The following is a 23,495-nucleotide window of genomic DNA, read 5'->3' as shown; positions in this document are numbered from 1 at the left end:
TTCTTTCGTGTTTCCTGCTATCTCATTTAAATCCTGTCTGCCTAATAAACTACGAAACTAGAGACAACAGCAAACACGGAAGAATATACGTATCGTGTCATGTTTGTATTCGTATTATTCTTGTGCCTAATAGTGATACAGTCAGAAATGAAGCACGACAACTGACTAGATTTTTAAATCTAAGACGACTCTAATTTCTCTGCAGAATTTGACGTACTAAAGAAGCGGCCGCAAAGATTTTCAAATGGAGGAAAATTTTCGCCTAACTCTCGTTGAGAACATGTTCTATCATACGCAGTCTATTATTTGGTTCTTGTTGATCATTATCAAAGAAAACAGCAGTGTAAGTAACAACAAATAGCAGTCTCTTGCCATTGTTTCGCTAATGAGATGATTCCTCTCTCTTGTTTTTTTAATTGTAAGCGGCGGTAGCGCGCACAAAAGCAAGCCATGCCGCGAGCGGCGACACGCCGTAAACACGCACTATCAGAATGCGACAAACAATGTATGACACAGCACAGTAATGCATTTTCAGCTTAGAGTGACATAAACACCTATAACAAAGAAAACGGCACTTATCAGATCATAGCAAAATAAGCAATCGATCCAAACCAGACGAAGCACGTGAAAAAGGAAGGGTACCCGTATAAATACGGACGGAGCGCCTGACGCATAGCAATGGCTACCTGGTAAAGCTTAACTGCTAAGCTTAAGACTCGAACCAAACTACTGTAGCTGTATCGTCATTCATTATACCCAAATTGTGTCCCATATTAGAATGGACCAACTTTGTTTCGATTTGGAGGTGCGGCCTAAAACTTTTCTCTCCCCTTGAATTTCGAGTCTCAGATTTCAGGTGCGGCTTAGATTCGGGAAATTTTTTTTTTCCATTATTTCGAGTCTCATTTTTCAGGTGCGGCTTAGATTCGAGTGCGGCTTAGATTCGAGTAAATACGGTAACCATTTGAGGCTGCTTGCTGTATTTCAGCCTTGGTCTCCCTCTACAATTTTTACTCTCCACACTTCCCTCTATTACCAAACTGACAATTCCTAGATGCAGTAGTATTGCTTCTTTTAATCAGGTTGTACCATAAATTTCTCCCTTTAGAATTCAGTTTTTTACTTCCTCATTAGTTATTCCATCTGCTCATCTAATCTTAACCATTCTTCTTTTTTACCAAATTTCAAATGCTACTATTCTTTTGCCTGAACTGTTTTATCATCCATATTTCACTTTTCCACAATCTGCACTCCAGTCTATTGCCTTCAATTCCCCTAGCACTGTCATTTTATTCACTACATTCTATTATCCAAGTTTCACCGTTGTTAATATTCATCCTATATCTTGTAGTAATATTACCCTCCCACGCATCACTACTAAAATTCTCTTAGTCTCTTTACTATTTTCAAAAGCTTCATGAGGCATAAGATATACAAAAGGAAAAATTTTTACTTATCTTCATTATCTCCCTGTTGTTGGCTTCAGGTCTTGCATCTAGGTTATACTTTCTCGAGTCTGTAATTTTTATAACATTGTGGGTTCTTGTTGAACTGAATAACTGATGATTTGCGTGTTGTTATGAATGTCTTTTTATTTTATCCCATTCTTTTATGTCGCACCAGCTTTACAATTCCACTTCAGAACACGAGTTCACATTGTTGTTGACAAAATAAGAAATTAGTCTACTTCCATTAGAGGCATGCTCACAACTACTTTACATTCTGCGGTATTCACAATATTCCAAAGAGTTTACAAAGCAAAAGAGTTTACAAACTTTCTTGATAGAAGAAGAATCTTTGCTAAGCTATATTATCATCATTATTTTTCTGTAAAAGTTGTAAATAACTGTTCAGTTCCTGCATTTTTCCCTGCTACCTTCAGAATTTCGAAGATTGTTTTCCAGTTTACATTCTTTAAATCTACAATTGATGTGAACATAAGTTTGCCTTTCCTTAACCTACTTTTCAGATAAGTCATTGGATCGATATTGCCTTGTGTTTTCCTACATTTATTTGTTGTTTAAATGTTTTCTATTCTATTGTTTTCATGTGGTAGAGTCAGTCATTTGAATAGACTGTCAGCAGTTTTTTTTAATTATTTACAGGTCTTCCATTTGTGACAGCACCGAACAAGTTCGAAGCCTTGGCTGCGCATGATGCCTTGGTGGAGGTCTCGGGTGCTCTGAATGTGGTTGCCTGTAGCATTATGAAGATTGCAAACGACATCAGGTTTCTGGCGTCAGGTCCGCGCTGCGGTCTTGGTGAAATCAGCTTGCCAGAGAATGAGCCTGGCAGCAGTATTATGCCGGGTAGGTATTGCTCCGAAGCAGTTTAAAAGCATCTTATTGGCGAACTGAGATGGTGTAATAACTTAAATTCCTCTTTCTTTGATGCTGCTTATTTTTCCAGTACTCGTCATCTTCTCTCCGTGTTGTCTTTTCCTTTCTCCTATATTGTCCCTGATTTCTTTTTTCTGCTTTGAAAGCCTTCCAAATTTGGTACTTTATACTTTATAAAGTTTTTTTTCAGTTGTTTACCTTTGATATTGTTAATTTCTAGTTCCCGTCTTATTTCTCTAGTCTGTGATAATGTTTACTTTTTTCCAGAAATACAGGAACATTTGTGTTGTTAGTTTGTTCTCACACTCTGTAGACATCTCCAGAAGAGGTTAACCTTAGCTTTGTCATTTATTATGATGTTTTCTTTATACAAAGACTGTCTAGAAAGTTCTTGGCTTCAACCAGAGATCACAGCACTACTCATGTAACCTCCCCCCTTCCCATGTTGGTGAAATGGTAGTAGACACTATGTAAAATTGCAAGTTGTTCCAGGCAGAGTTGACTGTAGGCAATTGTATGAAGCAGTTGTGGTGCACGTGGTGTTGAAAAGGGAAAAAATTGAATATCGTGCAGTGATTCAATTCTTCATAAAAGAATGTTTAACACCAACCAAAATTCATTTGTGGCTTGTAAATGTATATGGCAGCTCTTCACCTTCAATTTCCACCTTGAAGAAATGGGCAGTGAGTTAAAAGTGACCGTGAAAGCATCAAAGATGATCCACGCAAAGGACATCGATAAATTGCGAGCACACTGGAAATCGTTGACAAAGTACACAATATGATTTGGAAGGTTGCGTATAAAGGTGCGTGAAATTGCTAATTCTCTAGGGATATCAAAAGAATTTGTGGGTCACTTTGTGCCAGGAACTGAACACAAGAAAGCTTTGCGCAAGATGGGTGCAATGTGTGCTCGCAAATGCATTCACGTGACACTTTCTGAAAAGTGTTTGATGCATTTTAAGTGAAACAGAAGTGACTTTTCACATTGATGCATGATGGTGGATGAAACACGAATTCACCACTACACATCTGAATTTTAAAGAGCTTCTGTCTGTGCAGTGGATAGAATCAGATTCTGCCACTCGAAAGAAGGCAAGAACGGTGCCATCAGTAGGAAAGATCATAGGCATCAGTGTTTTGAGATGCAAAAGGAATTTTGTTGATTGACTACTTTGAAAGAAGGTAAAATCATAACAGGAGAATACTACTCTCAACTTATAACAAAACTGGATGCATTTGTGAAAACAGACCTGGTGCGAACAAGGAAAAAGTCTTTCATCAGGACAAGGCACCACCTCCAAAAGTGTCTTGGCAATGGGGAAATTGAATGATTTGCCCAATGAAGTGCCGAAACATCCATTCTGTTCCCCAGATTTGGCTCTCCTGAACTTCCACCTATTCTCAGAACAGGAGAATTTCCTCGCTACTCAGTGCTTTTTGTCCATTCAAGAAGCAGTTGTTACTGTAAGTGGGTATTTTGTAGAACTTAGAGGAACATTAGATAGAGGGGATAGTGGTACTGGAACACTGATGAATGAAATGTATTGATATTAGAGAAGATTTTGTTGGTAAATGAAACTTAATTGAAAGCATAAGCTGTTGTTTTCACTATCAGGTCGACAACTTCTCAGATCACCCTCATACTTTGGCAGATCTCCTAATTTTTATATTGCGTTCTTATTTTTCTAATAATCCATCTTCTATATCTATTTCGCCCAGCTTAGAATTCATGGTTAAGAATTGACATGCATATAAACATTTAGGTGTCATCACCATCTTGTAGTATTTTAGTTTCTTATTTCTAGACAGGCATTTCTTGCCCATATATTTATAGTTGAACCATGTGCTCTTTTCTTTATTAACTCTTAAATCTATAGCTAATATTTCTAGTATATTACGCTATGTCCTCTCTCAAATGTATTTAAATTTAGTAATTTGTTATATTTTATCTATTTGTTTGTGTATGTGTTTTGGTGCATTTTTATATTTTTCGTGAATTATGTTCTTTCAGCTGAAATTCGAAGGCCAAATCTATTGACCATTCATTCCAACAGATTTTCTGAAAGCACTACAAAATCACCTGCAAGAGCTACACACTTTACTTAATATCCCCTCCCTCCCTCCCAGACCCACACACACCCACCCACACACACACACACACACACACACACACACACACACACCACACACACACACACCAACCAACCAAGACGGTACGTCCACGTGCATGCACGTGCTGTTAGAATGTCACCGGCTCACCAGCTGAGTCGACGAATGTTGTGATAGCTGAGTGTGTGTGTTTCTACGGCTGTGGGGGCCTTGCTGGATTGGAAAAGCTTTGGTTGTTATCCATACGTGGCAGCAGCCGCCATGACAAAACTGACTGAATAATGAAAATATTAAGTAAGGGAAACTCTAAAAACTAAACCAAACTAGTGACAGAAGCCAGTCCCATAGCTTAGAAGACAAAATGTAGACAAGTGTGTGAATAGACGTGCCCTCACTATGAGATTCAGCTTTCAAGTTATTTAATGTTAAATATTTTGGGTATAAAATGATGCAAAAAAATTAATAACTCACTAATGCCACAAGTGATTCATACGGATGTAGTGTCAGTAGACAGGTCTCAGTGAGTGAATGGTGATGGTAGATTGTTTTGAATGGTTATGGCATATTTTTTTTAATGTTATGCAGTTTAAATTGCAGGTGGAGTGTGTATTCTACACATGAAAAAGTAAATTGTCTCACAAATAAAACATGAAACAGTGAAAGTGGCAGCAACATTAGTAAACATATGTTATTAGGGATGTATGATTGCATTTAGTTTTACTTGTTTATTTGTATTCAAGACATTGTGATCTAAAATGCATCCACATGGACAAAAACACTGTTTGTGACCAATCAATTATAGCTAAAGAAAAACTACAATCAGCATTGAAAAGCTGATGAAATTCGCATCCAAATTCTTGTATATATCAACAAAAATACCATGGATTGATAAAAAATCTGTTCATCAAGCATAGGCATGTAAAAGTATTAAAGTTTGCAAGCTTTCGGAACCAGTGGTCCTTCTGGCAGAAGGATTGAAGGGGAAGGGAAAGGGGTGAAGGAAAAGGACTAATGAGGTTCAGAGCAAGGTAGAAGAGTTAAAAAAGTCACCCATAACCTCGGATCAAGAGGCTTACCACATGAGATAAGAAGGAAAGACTGATTGCTGGGGTCAGTGCCTAATAGTCTGTCTTCCTTTCTCATCCCATCTGGTAAGTCTTCGCTGACCTGAGGTTCTGGGCAACTTTTTATGTGTGTGTTTCTTCTGCCACTATTTGGCAAGAAGATTTGTTGCCTATCCAATTACAAGTTCATGTATATGTAACATTAAATTTATAATTTAAGTATATGTACAGAAGTCAGAAGTTTGTGGCTTCCACACAAGTCTGTGCGAGGCTCTAAGCAACAGAGGCTATTTTCGTCACGGGCACTTTGCATTCGTCCAGCAGTCAAAGCGGAGAACAGACAAGACTTACACTATGTGATCAAAAGTATCCGCACACCTGGCTGAAAATGACTTAAAAGTTTGTGGCGCCCTCCATCGGTAATGCTGGAATTCAGCATGGTGGTGCCTTGATGACAGCTTCTACTTTCGCAGGCATCCATTCAATCAGGGGCTGGAAGGTTTCTTGGGAATGGTAGACCATTTTTCACTGAGTGTTGCAATGAGGAGAGGTATTGATCTTGGTTGGTGAGGCCTGGCACGAAGTCGGTGTTCCAAAATCATCGCAAAAGTGTACTTTAGGATTCAGGTCAGGACTCTGAGCAGGCTAGTCCATTACAGGGATGTTATTGTCATGTAACCACTCTGCCACAGGCCGTGCATTATACACAGGTGCTCAATTGTGTTGAAAGATGCAGTCACCATCCCCAAATTGCTTTTCAACAGTGGGAAGCAAGAAGGTGCTTAAAACATAATGCAGACCTGTTCTGTGATAGTGCCATGCAAAACCGCAAGGGGTGCAAGCCCCCTCCATGAAAAACACAACCACACCATAACACCACCACCTCCGAATTTTATTGTTGGCACTACATACACTGGCAGACGTTGTTCACTGGGCATTCACCATACCCACACCACGCCATCAGATCGCCACATTGTGTACCGTGATTCATCACTCCACACAATGTTATCCCACTGTTCAATCGTCCCATGTTTACACTTCATACACCAAGCGAGGCATCGTTTGGCATTTACCAGCATGATGTGTGACTTAACGAGCAGCTGCTCGACCACGAAATCCAAGTTTTCTCACCTCCCGCCTAACTGTCATAGCACTTGCAGTCATTCGTGATGCAATTTGGAATTGCTGTGTGAGGGTCTGGGTAGATCTCTGCATATTATACATTACAACCCTCGTAACTGTCAGCAGTCTCTGTCAGTCAACAGAGGTGGTCAGCCTGTACAGTTTTGTCCCTTCACATTTCCACTTCACTGTCGCATCAGAAACAGTGGACCTAGCGAGTTTAGGAGTGTGGAAATCTTGAGTACAGACGTATGACCCAAGTGACACACAATCACCTGACCACATTCGAAGTCCATGAGTTCTATGGAGTGCCCCCTTCTGCTGTCTCACAATGTCTAATGATTACTGAGGTTGCTGATCCAGAGTAGGTGGCAGCCCAATGCACCTAATATGAAAAACGTATGTTTTTGGGGATGTCCGGATACTTTTGATCACATAGTGTATGCACGACTGTACAGAAATATTTATGAATATTTGATTGTGGTCTTATAATATTTAGCTTGAGTTGATCGCAAAGACTCTGAAACATTTTTAATTCACATGGACTTAGAAAATTTACTATTTTATCTATCCTCAGTAACTTTAGTTGTGTATATCAAAATAATAAGCCATCAGTTGCATGAAAGAAATTTAATTTCTTAACTGGTTTTTGGGCACTTAGTGCCCTTCTTCAGAAGGTTATACTTACCGCGTTATTTGCAAGTGTCAACAATAATATGCATAAAGAAAAATGCCATTGTCATGTGGTTCATAGTGCACTATGCATGTGTTATTGTTGACACTTGAAAATAATGTGATCAGTATAATTTTCTGATGAAGGACACTAAATGCCCAAAACAGATTCAGAAATTAAATTTCTTTTATAAAACTCATTGCAAATTATTTTGATATATAGTTACAAAATTGTACATCAGTTGAACTGGTTGCATTGGTAGGTCTAATATTTTGTGAGAGTTGATCGCAGATACTTGGAAATATTTTTGGCATGTGGACTCTGAATATTTTGGGTTAGGTGATTTAGTCTTAACTCCTGCAGTTGACTGGTGATGAGCTGCACATTGAATATCATTAGTTCGTGATTACGGAACTTCAGTTTTAGACTTTTGCAAAAGCAACGAATGCATAATGCTGCTCAGCCTATTTAAATATTTGCACATGTGTATATCATTTCTGTAATAATTGAAGATGAAATGTGAGAAGTGATACTTTGTTTTCCCAAATAAACTGTCTGTTGAAAAATTAAAATCCCATGTGAAATGAAATTTGTTCCACTGCAGTATTCCTGCGTGCATTGAACTTCACTTAATTTATTTAGGGTTAATGCAACAGATGCATTAGTTGGCCCCTGGATAGAAACATAGCCAATATTTTGAAATCTGACTGTGCATTACAGAGGCCATGCAGACAGTTTTTTTTTTCCTTGCTTTTCAATTTTTTTATTCATGCTGACACATGCAGGGGCTCGAGCCATTATTTGGTGGAAGCACCAATGCTGAGCTTAACCATTCATCAGTCATTTATCCATCATGGATCAGCAAGAAGAGCAGAGTCAACACTCACATTTACAAGGGGTAGTCAATAAGTAATGCCTGTTTTGGTTTTAAAAAATCTGGAATTTGTTATGGGACATGGTGAAATATTTCTACTTCAGCCATACAGCCACGTGGAGTGGCCACGCGGTTAGAGGCACCATGTCATTAATCGTGTGGCCCCTCCTGCTGGAGGTTCGAGTCCTCCCTCGGGTATGGGTGTGAGTGTTGTTCTTAGCGTTGAGTAGTATCTAAGTCTAGGGACTGATGACCTCAGCAGTTTGGTCCCTTAGGCATTCGCACACGTTTGAACATTTGAATAGCCACTATAGTTTCATGAGGTTGCGATTGATGGTGGCACTATACACAGCCTTCAAAATGGCGTCTGTAAGGGAGGTGTGTTCCAAGCAGAAAGCTATCACCGAGCTTCTTGCGTTGGAAAACCATAGCATCGCATATACTCATAGGCATTTGCAGAATGTGTACCGAGTCCTGCTTGTGAAAAAAGCTCGATGACTCATTGAGCGAGGTGCCTGTCGTCATTGCAACCAGGTCGCACAAAACTGTGCGATCTCCTGCGTGCTGGCCAGCTACACACAGCTGTGACTCCTGCAATATTGGAACATGTGGGCAATCACATTTGAGGTGATTCTGGATCACAATCAAATGCCTCGCTGTTCGACTGAATGTCTGTTGGTAGAACTGGCACATTTGTCCACCAGTTGGTCCAAAAATCTGTGCCTCCCTAACAGAAGGGCGTAAAGAACAATGAAGGATCCTCTCTGCGAAACTGCTTGCACATTACGAGGCTGATCATGACAATTTGTCAAGCATGGTCAGAGACAGTGAAACAAAATTTGAATTTGTGGAGTGGTGCCACATCAGCTCTACTTTGTAAACAAGTTCAAAGCCACATACTCAGCCGGTAAGGTCACGGCAATGGTCTTCCGGGATTCTGAAGGGGTTATTCCGTTTAATATTCTTCTCCATGCTTCAATGATCAACTCACATGTGTATTGTGCTACCCATAGGAAACTGAAGAAATCGCTTCAGTATATTCATCACCACAAAAATTCAAATGAACTTCTCCTTCTCTATGATGATGCAACATCCCATACAAGCCTGCACGGTCGAGAGGAGCTCACAAAACTTCATTGGACTGTTCTTCCTCATCCCCTCTGCACAACATCAGACTTCTATCTGATTGACCCAATGAAGGGTGCACTCTGCAGGAAATGGTACATCAATGATGGGGAGGTTATTGATGCAGTGAGATGTTGGGTCTCATGCGTACCAGTAGTGTGTACCATGCAAATATATGATCCCACCAGTAATGTGGCTTAAGACCATTGCATTGAATGGAGATTATATTGAAAAACAGGGATTTTTAGCCAAAAGAGTGGGGAATAATATGGTGTATTGGAATCCTGAATAAAACTAACCTGCTTTCAGAAAAAAAGTGTTGCCTTACTTATTGAATGCCCCTCATACATTCCAAATATATCCATAATGTCACACCACTGTCTGTGGCTGCTGTGGCCGAACTGTGGGCTCCAGCTGCATCTGACATGAGCAATGATCCCCTGAAACACAGTAAAGGTGAGAGGCCTACCCTTGTCTTACAACAGTTTTTACTTTAAGTTACTGAGATATTTCTCCCATAAATTTCGCTTTGGATATCGTATTGTTAGTTTCACAGATTGTTTTCTGGTTCTGCTGCAAAACCAAATAGTTTTATCCATAATTATTTTCAGAATGTTTCGAAAAAAAATCCACAAAATAGAGTGAAGGTGGCAATTATTCTACTTCTCGAGATAGGAAACAGAAGGCATGTAAAACAGCTCATCAGTCTCCTGTCCCACTGTACAGATACTCGCAGCTGATCCAAAGCCAATTATTCTCCTTCCGAATACTCATCACCTTCTCCTTCGATTTGATTATCTTTATTACATGGGCATCTCTAAATAAATTGTAGAGTAATTAAGTTGAAGAGTAAGGTGTCATCTTTCCTGGCCACAGAGCTGGCAGGAACCAGCTATAGTCCTCAATTGGATTACGATTATTTGATGTTTTGCTTGTGGGAAACTGTTCTAAAAATCCCCATTCTTATTATTGTTACGGTAGTGACAAACAGTAACCATTACAGTAGTGATGGTGACTGTGTGTAAAAATAATGATAGTGGATGTAAATTGTAGTAAATGTATTAGTGTAATCAAAGCAAAAATATGCTTTTTGTGGGTATGTAAGTGAACGTAGTTGCAGTTCTCTGTAATGGGTATAATGGCCACCAGCTTATATTAGTTTTTTTTCATCTTTTGTGTTGTTACCACACCTGGTGTATAGAAAGAGTGTGAGCAGCATCTTATATAGAATGATGAGCACTGTGAATGACACAGAGGTGCCGTGTACACGTATTTGACAGTGGTGTTGTCGCCTGACTGAGTTTCAAAGAGGCGTCATTGTGAGTCTCCATTTTTTGGCCAGCCAGTCGAATTGTGCAATATCGTGCAGACCGATGTGACAATGGTCTGATATCAGACTGCACAAGAATGTCAGGGCAGGCATACTAGTCATTGAGGTTCCAGTTGGGTCACCACGAGATAGGATCACCGTATTGTGCACCGACCACAGTGTAACCGCTTCAGATCTGCACCTACCACCTGAGAACGAGTAATGGACTCTGTGCAACATTCTGTCATGTGGTAGCAGCGGTGGGAGACAGGCAGCAGCTGGACTAGGGAATTACCATCCCATCAGTAGGCTGATAAAACCACCAAAGCATAAATGGCTGTGTTTGACCAGGAAGTGTGGACCACTGATGAATGGCATGGAATTGTGTTCAGGAGAGAATTGTGGTTCTACACTACCCCAGGTGAACATTGGCAAGTGTAGTGACAACCTGTGAAAATGAAAATGTTCTATTCTTCCAGTGTTCAGGTGAGGCACTGTTGTGTTTCTTCTGGCATCGTGCTGTGAGGAGCCGTTGGGTGTGACTCCAGGTTGTAACTGGTAGCGACTGAGGGAATTTTGAGGGCATAGCTGTAGGTTAATCATTCTCTGGCCTCATGTGTTACCTCTCGTTTGACAGTATTGTGGTGCAATTTTTCAGCAGAACAATGTTCATTCACACATGGCATGTGGTCTATGAATTGTCCTGCTAGATCCCCAAATCTATCCCTGATAGACACGTGTGTGTGAGCTCGGACATCAACTCTATCCCATTGCCAGTATGCAGGATATCGAGAACCAGTTACAGTGGTTGTGTGCTAGCTTGCCTCAGGAGAGTATACAGTTGTTTTATGTTATACCCTTCCGAACCAAATCAGTGAGTGCGTCCGGGCCCAAGGGGGTGCAGTATCATATTGATAAGTGGCTCATACTGCAAAGTTCTTTCTAAATTTAGCTCGATTTTGTCACTAAAATATCACCACATATCCTTTCAACCTGTGATGTATCATTTCATTTCCTCCTCCTCCTCCTCCTCTTATTCTGAATGTTTAGTGCTATTTGTAGAATTCAATACAATGGTGTAGCATAAATAAATGTGATGTATGACTGTAACATAATACTCAATTTAAAAAATTATTACCAAGATATTTACAATGCTGGTTTAAGAAAAGTGTGCATGGAAAAAAAAAAACTTTCTCCAATCTAAAGAAAAAAGTTCTGTATACATGAACATCATCAAGATTGAGGAACATAAGTTTCGTAAAATAAGGGTACCTTTTTGTAAACAGTCATACCACTTACGTCAAAAGTAAAGACTTGCTGAAACTGGTGATGTAAGCAGTCATGAAGTAAACAGTGATTGTGACTAAACAAAAAAACAAAAAAAATATTTTGTACAATTTCAGTTGGCTGGCACTTCACACAAAGGAATGTAATAGTATCTCATTTATGCAGGTTACTGAACATCTGCAGTCTGCAGCCAGTGTTGCACATCCAGAAAAGTTTGAAATAACTATACCTATTTCAGTAATCAATCATTTAATTCCAGAAATTCATGAGATACATTGGTTCCTCAGTCAAAAAGTATGCAAATACCTTAATGCTGGTTTCTTAGACCAGTCCTGTCTCGTTTCACAATTGATCAGTAGTTTTTGAACTATTTGGATGCACTAAATATGAGGTGTTTTGGTGGGTACATTTATATCTTATAAAAGTGTTTAAAAATATTTATAGCATTTGAGAGAATTGCTTTGAGGGACATAAAACTTAATAATGTCATTTTGTTGACAGGAAAGGTCAACCCCACTCAGTGTGAGGCAATCACGATGGTTGCAGCTCAGGTGATGGGTAACCATGTAGCAGTGACTGTGGGTGGCTCAAACGGCCACTTTGAGCTGAACGTATTCAAGCCAATGATGGTTGCCAATGTCCTGCGCTCCATTCGGCTGCTGGCTGACTCTTCTTGTGCATTTACAAACAACTGTGTTGTTGGCATCAAAGCGAATAAAGAAAGGATTGCCAAACTGATGAATGAATCTCTTATGCTGGTCACCGCTCTCAATCCTCATATTGGCTATGATAAGGTTTGTAGAATGAAACTCTATTCTTCAGTTCAGTCATACAGGTCTTGAAGAGGTGTTAATACATTTGAGCTATGATTTGTTGTCACATATTTAAAGTGTTTTTTAATAGATTCAGTCCATTTACATATGGGAGTAGGGTACAGGAAGAAGTCTGTAAATCATTTTAAAGTAAGGATAAGATGAGAAAAGTTTCTAAAAAAGAAGAAATTCAGAAAGCTAAAAATGTTGTGAAGCAGTAGGCTCAAATATATCTAAATTTATAACACAGGTGCAATAGAGACGGTGTCAGCAAGTTAGGAGTTATTGAAAAGAAAAATATATGCAGGAACATATAATGGGCAGAGATGATAATAGAAAGTGAATTTGAGAAAAACAAATGGAAAAATTAAAAGCAGTCAGAATAGGTAAGAATAAATCAAAGTAAAAAGGAGGATGGAAAAGAGACAAAAACATTCACGATAACTGGTGTGGGAATAAGAGGCAAGTAAGTTGGCAAATACTACCCTCTGCCAGGCACTTAAATGTGATTTGCAGAGTATCCATGTAGATGTAGACTTAACCACCCATAATGAAATGTTTGCAAGGACACCAATAGATGTGACAGGAAAAAGGAGAAAGTTGTGAGAAAGCTGGAGAAAATACAAGGAAAAATAAACATGATGATGATGGCTGAGCTTTTTCATTTGTTTGGGAACAAGCTATGCCATGTGAAAACATAGTGTGTAGATTTTAAGAGAATGTTAAAAATTATAGTACATGCTGACCTTGGCTATCCAGTCTAATTTAAAAATTCGTGTTAGCCATAGCAATGTAACAGAGCTGACACTAAATAAGAGTTGTATAATAACTTGTGTGCCTTAGTGCCCTTCACACAGGGCTCAGCTTTTTATTAATTGCACATGTAAACTACTTCACAGCTCACCTGATTAGCAGCTGATTGCTAATGGTCTCTGTACATGATGGAGCTGGATTTTGTGTCAAGAATGAGATGCACTGGACCACTGCATTGAATCTCATTCTGTTTAGTCAAACACTGTGAAGTCCAAGGTGGATTAGCAATAATGTGGAAAGGATAGATTGCTGCTCACTGTGTAGAGGAGGCAGACAGGCTCGATAATGAATGCTAAAATGTCTAAGCTGTAGGACTAAGTCTTTCTTCCAAAGGAGACAACACACACACATTCACACAGCACAGCTTATGCGCACACAATGCCACTGTGTCCATACCTCGAGGACCAACTTGGTAGCCTCAACGCTACAGTACTTCCATCATGGCAAATGCTACATTGTACTTAGACTCTTTATCCAAGATATTCATTTGTATTTGGGGTAGACAGTTAGATGTTTCTCCAACTGATTTGTGGAGTACACAAACTTAAGCAAGAACTGTAAATTCTGATTCAGTGCACATCTACAAAACTGCAATCGTAACACTAACAGCATCAATGGATCTTTAAAGGTGCTACGTAGGATAGAAAAGGGCAGAGTAATCAATGCTCTAGAAGAAACTGAGATTTATAGCTCCTTCAAAAAATGACCACAATACACATTTGTGAGCAAACTGACCTCAGAAATAAAAAAAAAAAAAAAAAAAAAAAAGCTGGGGTATTTTAGGCATTTATTCTAATGAGTAGAACAGCAAATTTTAGATGTGTAAACCTGTTCCCTTCTATATAACCCCTCAAAACTACAGTACATAAAACAGTGTGTCATGATCAGTAATGTACTGCTGACTGGCTGCTGTTTATTGTGCTTGCATATTACATTGTTATCTCTGCCCTTTGAAATCCAGCATATCTAAAAACTTGTAAGTATATGAATGTTAACAAACTACAAAATTGGTTGTATGAAGACTGTTCAAAAAGTATCACATTCAGAGTAGTACCTTTCAACCTCTACGCACCTCTCCCAACATTGCTGCCACTGCTGGAAGCATTACTGGAAAGCCTCTTTTGGTATGGTGAACAGCCGTTCTGTCATACACTGCATAATGCCTTCCCTGTTACAAAATGTGGTCAATTTGAGTCTTTTTCACATAAGGGCTAAAACCAGAAGTCACTCGGTGCTGGCCAGGAAAGTATGGAGGCCGACAAACCACAGCCACGTTATGTGTGGCCAAAAAACTGAATTAATTGAGAACTAAGTGTGGGTGCAATATCGTAGTGAAAGAGTACTACTTATTGACATTAGTACCTTCTGGGGTGGGCTCATGATGGACCTCACCACTGGCGTCAAAAAAAAGACGGTCAGGGTGACTTTCACATTTCTGCAGACGTAGCTCGCATTTTTGAGTCTCTGTACAATGGATGACTGGAACTTTGTTTCTGGCTTGTACCCATAAATCCAAGACTCGTCATCAGTGATCTTTGTGTTGGGATTATTGTTAACTGTATCCAGCTGTCATTTGCGATCTTCAAACGAAGTTTCTTCTGCCCAGTTGTCAGCACATTTGGTGCAAATTTTGCTGATATCCTCCTGAAGGCCAAGTGTTCTGTTAAAATGAAGTGAATGGATCCAGTACTAATTTTAACCTCGTCTGAAAGTTCTCTGCTTGTGATTTGTCCATTCTGCATCACTAGGGTCCTGACGTGATCCACAATAATTTCGTTTGCGAATGTTAAGGCAGGCCCTGAAGCAGTTGTATCACTCCTTTATCTATGTGGTACCATTTCTTCATCCCAAAGGCTTGTCAAATCTTGTGAATTGTTTCAACTTGCGAATCACTAAGTTTAAAACAAAATTTGATGCACTGATGCTGTTCCACTTTCAGATTTTGCCTACAATACAAAATCTGATGACTGTCACTCACTTGTCAGCAACTAGTCAGGGACAGGTTATTTCCACAGTTGTGAAAAAAATCATACATGTGTGCTAAGTATACCTACATCCCTATGTATGCTACGTGTGCCTCGATACCATTGTTGGTTTTAGCAATAAAAAATAAGGTTGGGTACTTTTTGAGCAACCCTCATATGTAATGTTAATCTCACATTACATTGTTCTCAATACATTCTATTATGCCTTGTAGGTTCTTGAAAATAGTATAGTGAGTGTGATTAAAGTAGGTTAACGTATGATGTTAACAGGTGATGTCACTATTCATCCGCCACTGTCGATGCCTAATTTTTTTCCCAACAATTGTTGATATTGGTTGTGTGTGTGAGTGCCACCATTTTGACAGTCTGCTGTTCATGTCCATTGTGAATTGACCTTAAGGCTAGATGGCTGAAAGGAGTGTAGGAGAGGACTGGAGCCCTGTGATGGCAGGGCAGAGAAAAATACAGAGGCTTAGCCCAACCAGTGGCAGGAAACTGTTCCTGGTGGTGACTTAATGCCTCCCCCCCAAGCAATGTGCCTCAAGCCTGTTTTATACCAGAATGAACCCATGTGAAAGAGCATCAGTGAATGAGAATTATCTGTGGTGTAAACTGTAGGCAAGCATGAGTGAATTAAATTTGGTCATGTTCAGTTCGCATTAGTTAGTGCTTGCTCATGTTCCACTCGTTATCGATCCTTTGATGGTCGACTGAAGGGAGTCAGTGTCTTCTCTGCTTTGGTTCTATTAACACAGCATTCATGTGCTGTTTTGTTTGTGAAGTACTCTTATTGTTGACCAGACCTGCAAGTGGTTTGAAGTGAATCTAATTTTGGGGATATAAGAATATAACTAGCATGAGTGCTGATGGGATCAGAGAAATCCACAGCACAAATGCCAAAGAGGGTAAAAAAAAAAAAAAAAGAAAGAAGAAAATGGTAGAAAATTGCCAAAACACTCAAGGTCCTACTAGAGACATGAGAAAGATGGCAAATTCATAAGATCCATCCATCAGACAAGGTCAGAGTAAATAAGCACAAGCTTTGTACATTTGTTGTTATTTGTTTTCATTTATCTTTATTCTTCCAGGGATAAGCTGATAATGATTCCTAAATCAAAGTCAAAGTAATGAACTGCCAACCAGTAGATCAAAATACACAATACACAATACACAACACACGGCACACACAACCAGCTCCAAGCGGATAGGACAGGTAGCCTGTGGGGATAGAGCAGAACTGCAGAAAACCCAGATTGGGAGAGGGGGGGGGGGGGGGGGGGTGGACAGATCAGCTCCATCTTCCCAAATACAAGGTTAATGTCATAACAACTGCATTGTCTCATTCAGTCATTCCATATAGTAAAATGTTCCTTGATTTACACACACATTGTTTCAGGTAACTTGCAATGTAAAACATAGTTTTGTTCTTCACTGCCGCATGCACTGAGGGCACTTGCCGATGACTCCTGGACTGAAATTGAAACTGAACTTCTTGAAATCCATGTAACAGTGTTTATCATTTGTGCCTCGCCAAAACTTTCCAAAATGTTTAGGAAGTCTATATGTGTTAATATTCATCTCTCCACATATTATGACGTTAGTTCTGGGGCTGAGACTCTTCCCAGAACATCAGTTAATTTGTTGAAGAAAGTGTCCACATTACCACTTGGTGAGCTGTAAACACACAGAATGATTCTTGCTTTGTACTTCAATGGCTAACAATTAAAAATGTTTATCTACCCTAATTGTGGGCAGATCTTCCTTACCTTTATTTTGTTTGCCATCCATGATATACATTATGCGATCAAAAGTATCCGAACACCCCCAAACACTTAAGTTTTTCATAGTAGGTGCATTGTGCTGCCACCTACTGCCAGGTACTCCATATCTGCGACCTCAGTAGTCATTAGACATTGTGAGAGAGCAGAATGGGGCGCTCCGCGGAACTCACAGGCTTCAAACATGGTCAGGTGATTGGTTGTTACTTGTGTCGTACATCTGTATGCGAGATTTCCACACTCCTAAATATCCCTAGGTTCTTTGATTCCGATGTGAAGTCCAAACGTGAAGGGACACTTACAGCACAAAAGCGTACAGGCTGACCTCGTCTGTTGACTGACAGAGAATTGCCAGCAGTTGAAGAGTCGTAATGTGTAATAGGCAGGTATCTCTCCAGACCGTCACACAGGAATTCCAAAGTGTATCAGGATCCACTGCAGATACTGTGACAGTTAGGCGGGAGGTGAGAAGACTTTGACTTAATGGTCGAGCAACTGCTCATAAACCACACATCATGCCGGTAAATGCCAAATGACACCTCGCTTGGTGTAAGGAGCATAAACATTGGACGATTGAACAGTGGAAAAACGTTGTGTAGAGTGTCTCATCACAGTACGCAATATGGTGTTCCAATGGCAAGATGTGGGTATGATGAATGCCCGGTGAATGTCATCTGCCAGCATGTGTAGTGCCAGGACTAAAATTTGAAGGTGATGGTGGTATGGTGTGGTCGTGTTTTTCGTGGAGGGGGCTTCCACCCCTTGTTGGTTAGCATGGCTCTATAACAGCACAGGCCTACATTGAGGTTTTAAGCACCTTCTTGCTTCTCACTGTTGAAGAGCAATTCTGGGATGGTGATTGCATCTTTCAACACAATCAAGCATCTTTTCATAATGCCCAGCCTTTGGCAGAGTGGTTAATCATCATCATCATCCTTGTGATAGACTGGCCTGCACAGAGTCCTGACATGAATCCTATGGAATGCCGACTTCATGCCAGGCCTCCCTGAATGACATTGATACCTCTCCTCAGTGCAGCACTGCGGAAGAATGGGATGCCATTCCCCAAGAAACCCAGCACCTGATTGAACGTATGCCTGCAAGAGTGGAAGCTGCCATCAAGGCTAAGGGTGGGCCAACACCACATTGAATTCCACCAGTACCAATGGAGGGCGCCAGGAACTTTTAAGCCATTTTCAGCCGGGTGTCCAGATACTTATCATCACATAGTGTAGATACAGGATCACCCACTCTTTAAGGTAGGCCTACAGTAGCAACCTGCACATTCATGTGATGATAGCACTATATGCTGAAATTCATCATGTCTGCACCAATGCTCCATAATGTGTACTACCATGTTGCTGAAAGACTTTAATTCATCTTTAAGCTGGTGTACTTCATTTTTAATAGGCTGCACATTTTGATGAATAATGATACTTCTGAGCAAATTTTTGTGGTGCTTGCACACTATAGTGTCACATTCCATTGCCTACATACACAGTGTGGAAATCTCTAGGGTGGTTGAGATACTTCGAAGAAAAGTGAGCCATTTCTCATGGTTTATTCTAAGAAGACCCAGAGTTCCCCTACCCTTGGCAACAAGTATTTAACTAAGTGTGACCCCACATCACTCCGCTGTACTCTCACTAGTAAATTCCGCCAACGACCCTTTCCCAAACATGTCGAGGTGCAGACTGTTCCTAGTGTAGCCCAATATCCCAGTAGTCCCCACTGGTTCCAGCACTGCATTGACATGCCTTACAGCAGTGCCAAGATTAGGTCAATTGTGCTGCTGGAACTGTCACACTGTGCTCACATTTGTGGCACAAGTTAGGGAAGCTGTCTTATCAGGTCACCACCTATTGTGTACACCCTCTCCATGTCAAGGCTGTTTCCTGCCCCCACAATCACTATCACTACCTGATCATCTTTCATAAAATTCATATACAAAAGCCCTAAAACAGTCTCCTGATCCAGCCCAGCATTCGGTTAGAAAATACTAGTGACATGATACTTCTCCCCTAACTTGCCTCATAATTGAAGGGCTACACTACTTCTGTGACTGCTATGTAAGACCAGTTCTCTCTTTTTCCTAATAGTGTTATTTGTAACCTTCCTAATCACTGGCAGAGTCTATTGCACATTTACGACTCCTGCATCATCCCGAGGCTCCTCTCCTCTCCTCTCAACTCTGGCAGCTGAAACGTGTTGCTGGTAACAACAACAAAAGTATCGGGTCACATCCTCCTCCTGCTAGCCTTCCTACTAACTGTCATTTCTCAACCACCCACCTCCTTGTCATCCTCAAGAGTTTCCTCCTACCTTGATCCAACTGTGCCTGAAGGGGACAGATCTGCTACATTTCTACAGTTCCAGGAGAGGGCCTCAGTGATTTCCCTAGTGTCCTCCCCACTACATCCCCCACTGTGATACCATTTACTACCACTCCCACAATGCATCCCACTTTCCTACAACAGCTCCCACAGTTCCCACTCATTGTCAAATAATATTTATAGCAACAGAAAAAAGCTTGAATATGAAACACTAAAAGAATATTATGAAATATGTTATGTTTATTTCACTAATGTGGTAGATTTTGGTTTATTGGTAGAATACTGGAGAAGTGCAGTCAGTCTACAATGGAGATTGCTTAAAAATCACTTGTGTGACTGGTTCTAGAATATTGCTCAAGTATGTAGGACAGACCACACAGGACTAACAGAGGATCTTTAAACATATTCCTAGAAGGGTGGCACAGATGGTAACAAGTTTGTGTGATCCGTGGGAGAAAATTAGAGAGATACAGAATGAACTGAACTGCCAGACCTTTGAACGTACATATAAACTAGCCCAAGAAAGTGTATTAGTAAAGTTTCAAGAACTGGCTTTAAATGATTAATCTAGGAATATACTACAACCCCCTTTGTATTGCTCACATAGGGATTGTGAGGATAAGATTGGAATAATTATGGCACGCACAGAGGCAATCAATCAATATTTCTTCCCACGCTCCATATGTGAATGGAATGGGTATAAATCCTAATAACTGGTACAATGGGATGTACCCTCTGCCATGCACTTTGCAGTGATTGCAGAGAATAGGTGCAGATGTAGAAGGTTGTTAATACTGTAAGTTCTGAAATGTCAGGTAAATGTAAACTAATGTTTGTCAGAAGTCACACCTAACAGCAATTTAAACCAACTTGAGATAGTTCCGAAATATAACACAGAGATGCCACAACTTCTCATGTGTGACGGGAAAATACGCACTAATATGGCTATTTGCAGATAAAGCATATTTATAAAAATATGCATGAATATACAAGTTACAAACGTTAAGTTCAGTATGTAAACAAATGTAAGATTTTTAAAACAACTATTGGAAATTCATTGTACAGGCAAATCGACAATATAATATGCACTAAATATACTGCAAAAGGTATTCAGAATGGAAAAACAGACAGAAAAGAACAAAAATACAATCAAGGAATATTTGATGAGCACTATAATCACACTTGTCACTTGGCTGCTATATTATCAAATTTATTAAAAAGGAACAGCACAATAAATTTCACTGAAAGTAAATTGATTTGAATATATATCTATTATGCTGTTTAACATTAAAAACTGTTTACTCACTAATACACTACTTGCTGCCCTCTAAATAGCTATATCGTGTCTTAGGAGGAATTGTAGGTGTTGAGAGGACAGGAATGATCATTCAAAGCAAAATGTTCTAGTAAACACTGGCTATAAAATGCATAACTTAAGACCTACCAGCACTTCATCATCAATACTGTAAAACAAATCTCTTCTAGTGCAAGCTGTTTGCTTTCCATGTGTTGGGGGAAGGTAGTATGGACCAGAGCAAGGAAAAAAGTCCAATAAACATGTGAATACTTTAAGAGCTACAAGCTCTTCTTCAGTAGAAGACATTGTTTTACAGTAATAAAGAGGAAAAAGTACTTATAGTTCTTAAGGTATGCATTTTGGAGCCAATGGTTACCAGATTCCTTGGATATCCTGTACAGTAGATACCATCAGGTAGTCTGTGACAGGTTTTATATATATTTCACATTTCATTAATCATATTTTATTGACATTACCTTCCTTATATGTACTGTAATCAAATTCTTGAACTTTTTCACTTACTGCAAACATCAGAAACTATCTGATACATAGCAGCTATTGAAATGTGAAACAATCATTACCATCAATGTCTCCAGTTGTCTGTAACGAGGGTGTAACCTGTAAGTGCTTGATTTTCTTCAGGCTATGTTTGTTAGCATTCTGCTTTCAGATTTCCTCCTCAGTTGTAATGAGAAACAAGTGAAAATTTTGAAACAATACTAATGAAAGCTGGAGTCATAGTTCAGTTTTAAAGACACTACCTGGATGCATTTCATACTTGCTAGTGAATTAAGACATCTGAATTCTTCTTTGTGTATGTAATTTTGCTTGCTTCTTCAAAAACCTGTGTACCTGACATGCAAAATAATCTTCTCTTGAATATCAAAGTCTTACTTCATGGCTCTATAGCTAGTGTTGTGGCTATAGTCCGATTAAAATTACTTGATAGTCTCTCACTTGCTGCTACAGTGTTGCCACATCGGCTGCCGGCTACCATTCAGTTATGAGTGACACAGGAACATGGTGGGTCAATTCACAAATCCTGTTAATGTGTAACACACAGAAATGTTGGAATCAGCCACTGGGAGGTATGACAGAAATGCGAGATGCTCTGCTGACAGTTGATTGTAAGTGACCAGTGACTGAACTGTGGCAGAGTATGAGTTTTGTAGCAGTGAATTTAAACTTGTGACTTAACCTAACCATAACCTTATGATGTGCAATATATCCAAGAAAACAGCGATTAGCCATCTTTGGCAGAACTAAAATTGTGATTGCTTTGTTTGTGGCTTCTAAGGCTAACCTCTATGAGCATACTCAAGATGGGAAGTTTCAGTTTCAGCACTAAAAGCAAACTAATTTCTTGCTATCATTGGTTACCTGAAACTATCTTTATACTGGCTACATGAGCTGCCATGTTACCAACCAGTGAGCAGTCCTGGTTGGCACTTGGTTGCAGATTACAGGCAGCACAGGCAGATTCCAGACAAAAAAAGAATGATGATTATAAAAATAAGAGCAAATAAAAAAGTTGATACAGCGTAAAAAAATGATGCAGCGATGTATTAGAAATAAAAAATAGGTTTAAACAAATTAATTGAATAAAAATAATAATCACTCTTTTTATTACACTTAGAAATAACAAAAAAGTAGCTGCAATTGTCAAGATTCTAACCTAAGAGCTTCCAAATGACAGGTTTAATTTTCTTTTTTTCTGTTTCAGGCTGCCTTGATAGCAAAGACTGCCCACAAAGAAGGCACAACCCTGAAGGAAGCTGCCTTGAAGCTGGGATACCTCACAGAGGCAGACTTCGAGAGCTGGGTGAGGCCGCAAGACATGTTGGGCCCGAAGTAAAAGGACCATAATAGCTGCAGCATTAACCTGGTGCAATTCCATGTTGTGGGGATACAATTTAGCCTCATGTATTCAAGAACACATTTTCTGATAATGTTGGAGAAACATGAGCATCATCAGTTCATAGGGACTTCTGCGACCGTATCCAAATGAAAAGCCACTCTGTTGTCCACTCAGTTTGTGCTAAAGCCTGTTACTTAAGGCAGTGAGGAGCAGGACATTGTATTCTGACCACAGAGTCACTTGCCACGAGCTGTCACCATATATTATTTTTCAAGTGTTTTCCTTGTGTTTGTCACTCATTTTTAATTAAAAATTTGTAACTAATTTTTAATTAAAAAACAACTGTAGCTAAAGATCTGTATTGTTGTTGTGATTGTGTATGTTGGTTCTATTGTACAGAGATTTTTAATAAATGTGTTGTCTTTAATAATGTCAGCATACTTAAAAGTAGACTGTAACTGGACAACTACTTGTGAAAAATGGATTCTGTGTAGTCCACAGTATACACTGGGGGGGGGAAAAAAAAAAAACTATATACTTTTAGAGGTTTCAAATTCACTCAAGATTTGTTGTTGCAACTGTGCATATGGTGTCGCCTCCATTGGCAGCAATGTAGGAGCTGACTCTAGCACCCAGTTGATTGTGCAATGCAAATACTGCAACACTATATGTTATGCCATGTCTGCCCAACCTGTCCATATAGTTCTGTAAGAGT

At 39.6% G+C, this 23,495-nt stretch overlaps 1 protein-coding gene across 1 annotated transcript in view; it reads left to right on the top strand.

Annotated features, from left to right (window-relative positions):
• The window catches only part of LOC124550952 (fumarate hydratase, mitochondrial-like), a 90,984-nt gene extending 67,776 nt beyond the window's left edge, over window positions 1–23,208 (top strand). The window contains exons 6-8 of the mRNA XM_047125765.1: window positions 2,106–2,309; window positions 12,406–12,698; window positions 22,646–23,208. Coding sequence (XP_046981721.1) covers window positions 2,106–2,309; window positions 12,406–12,698; window positions 22,646–22,777 — 629 coding nt within the window. The 3' untranslated portion in view covers window positions 22,778–23,208. The remainder of the gene's footprint in view (window positions 1–2,105; window positions 2,310–12,405; window positions 12,699–22,645) is intronic.
• Window positions 23,209–23,495: the final 287 nt, after the last annotated feature.

This window comes from Schistocerca americana, chromosome 9 (genome assembly GCF_021461395.2).
Source record: "Schistocerca americana isolate TAMUIC-IGC-003095 chromosome 9, iqSchAmer2.1, whole genome shotgun sequence".
Lineage (NCBI taxonomy): Eukaryota > Metazoa > Arthropoda > Insecta > Orthoptera > Acrididae > Schistocerca > Schistocerca americana.
Note: the sequence above shows the minus strand (reverse complement) of the source record. Positions and strands in the feature narration are given on the sequence as shown.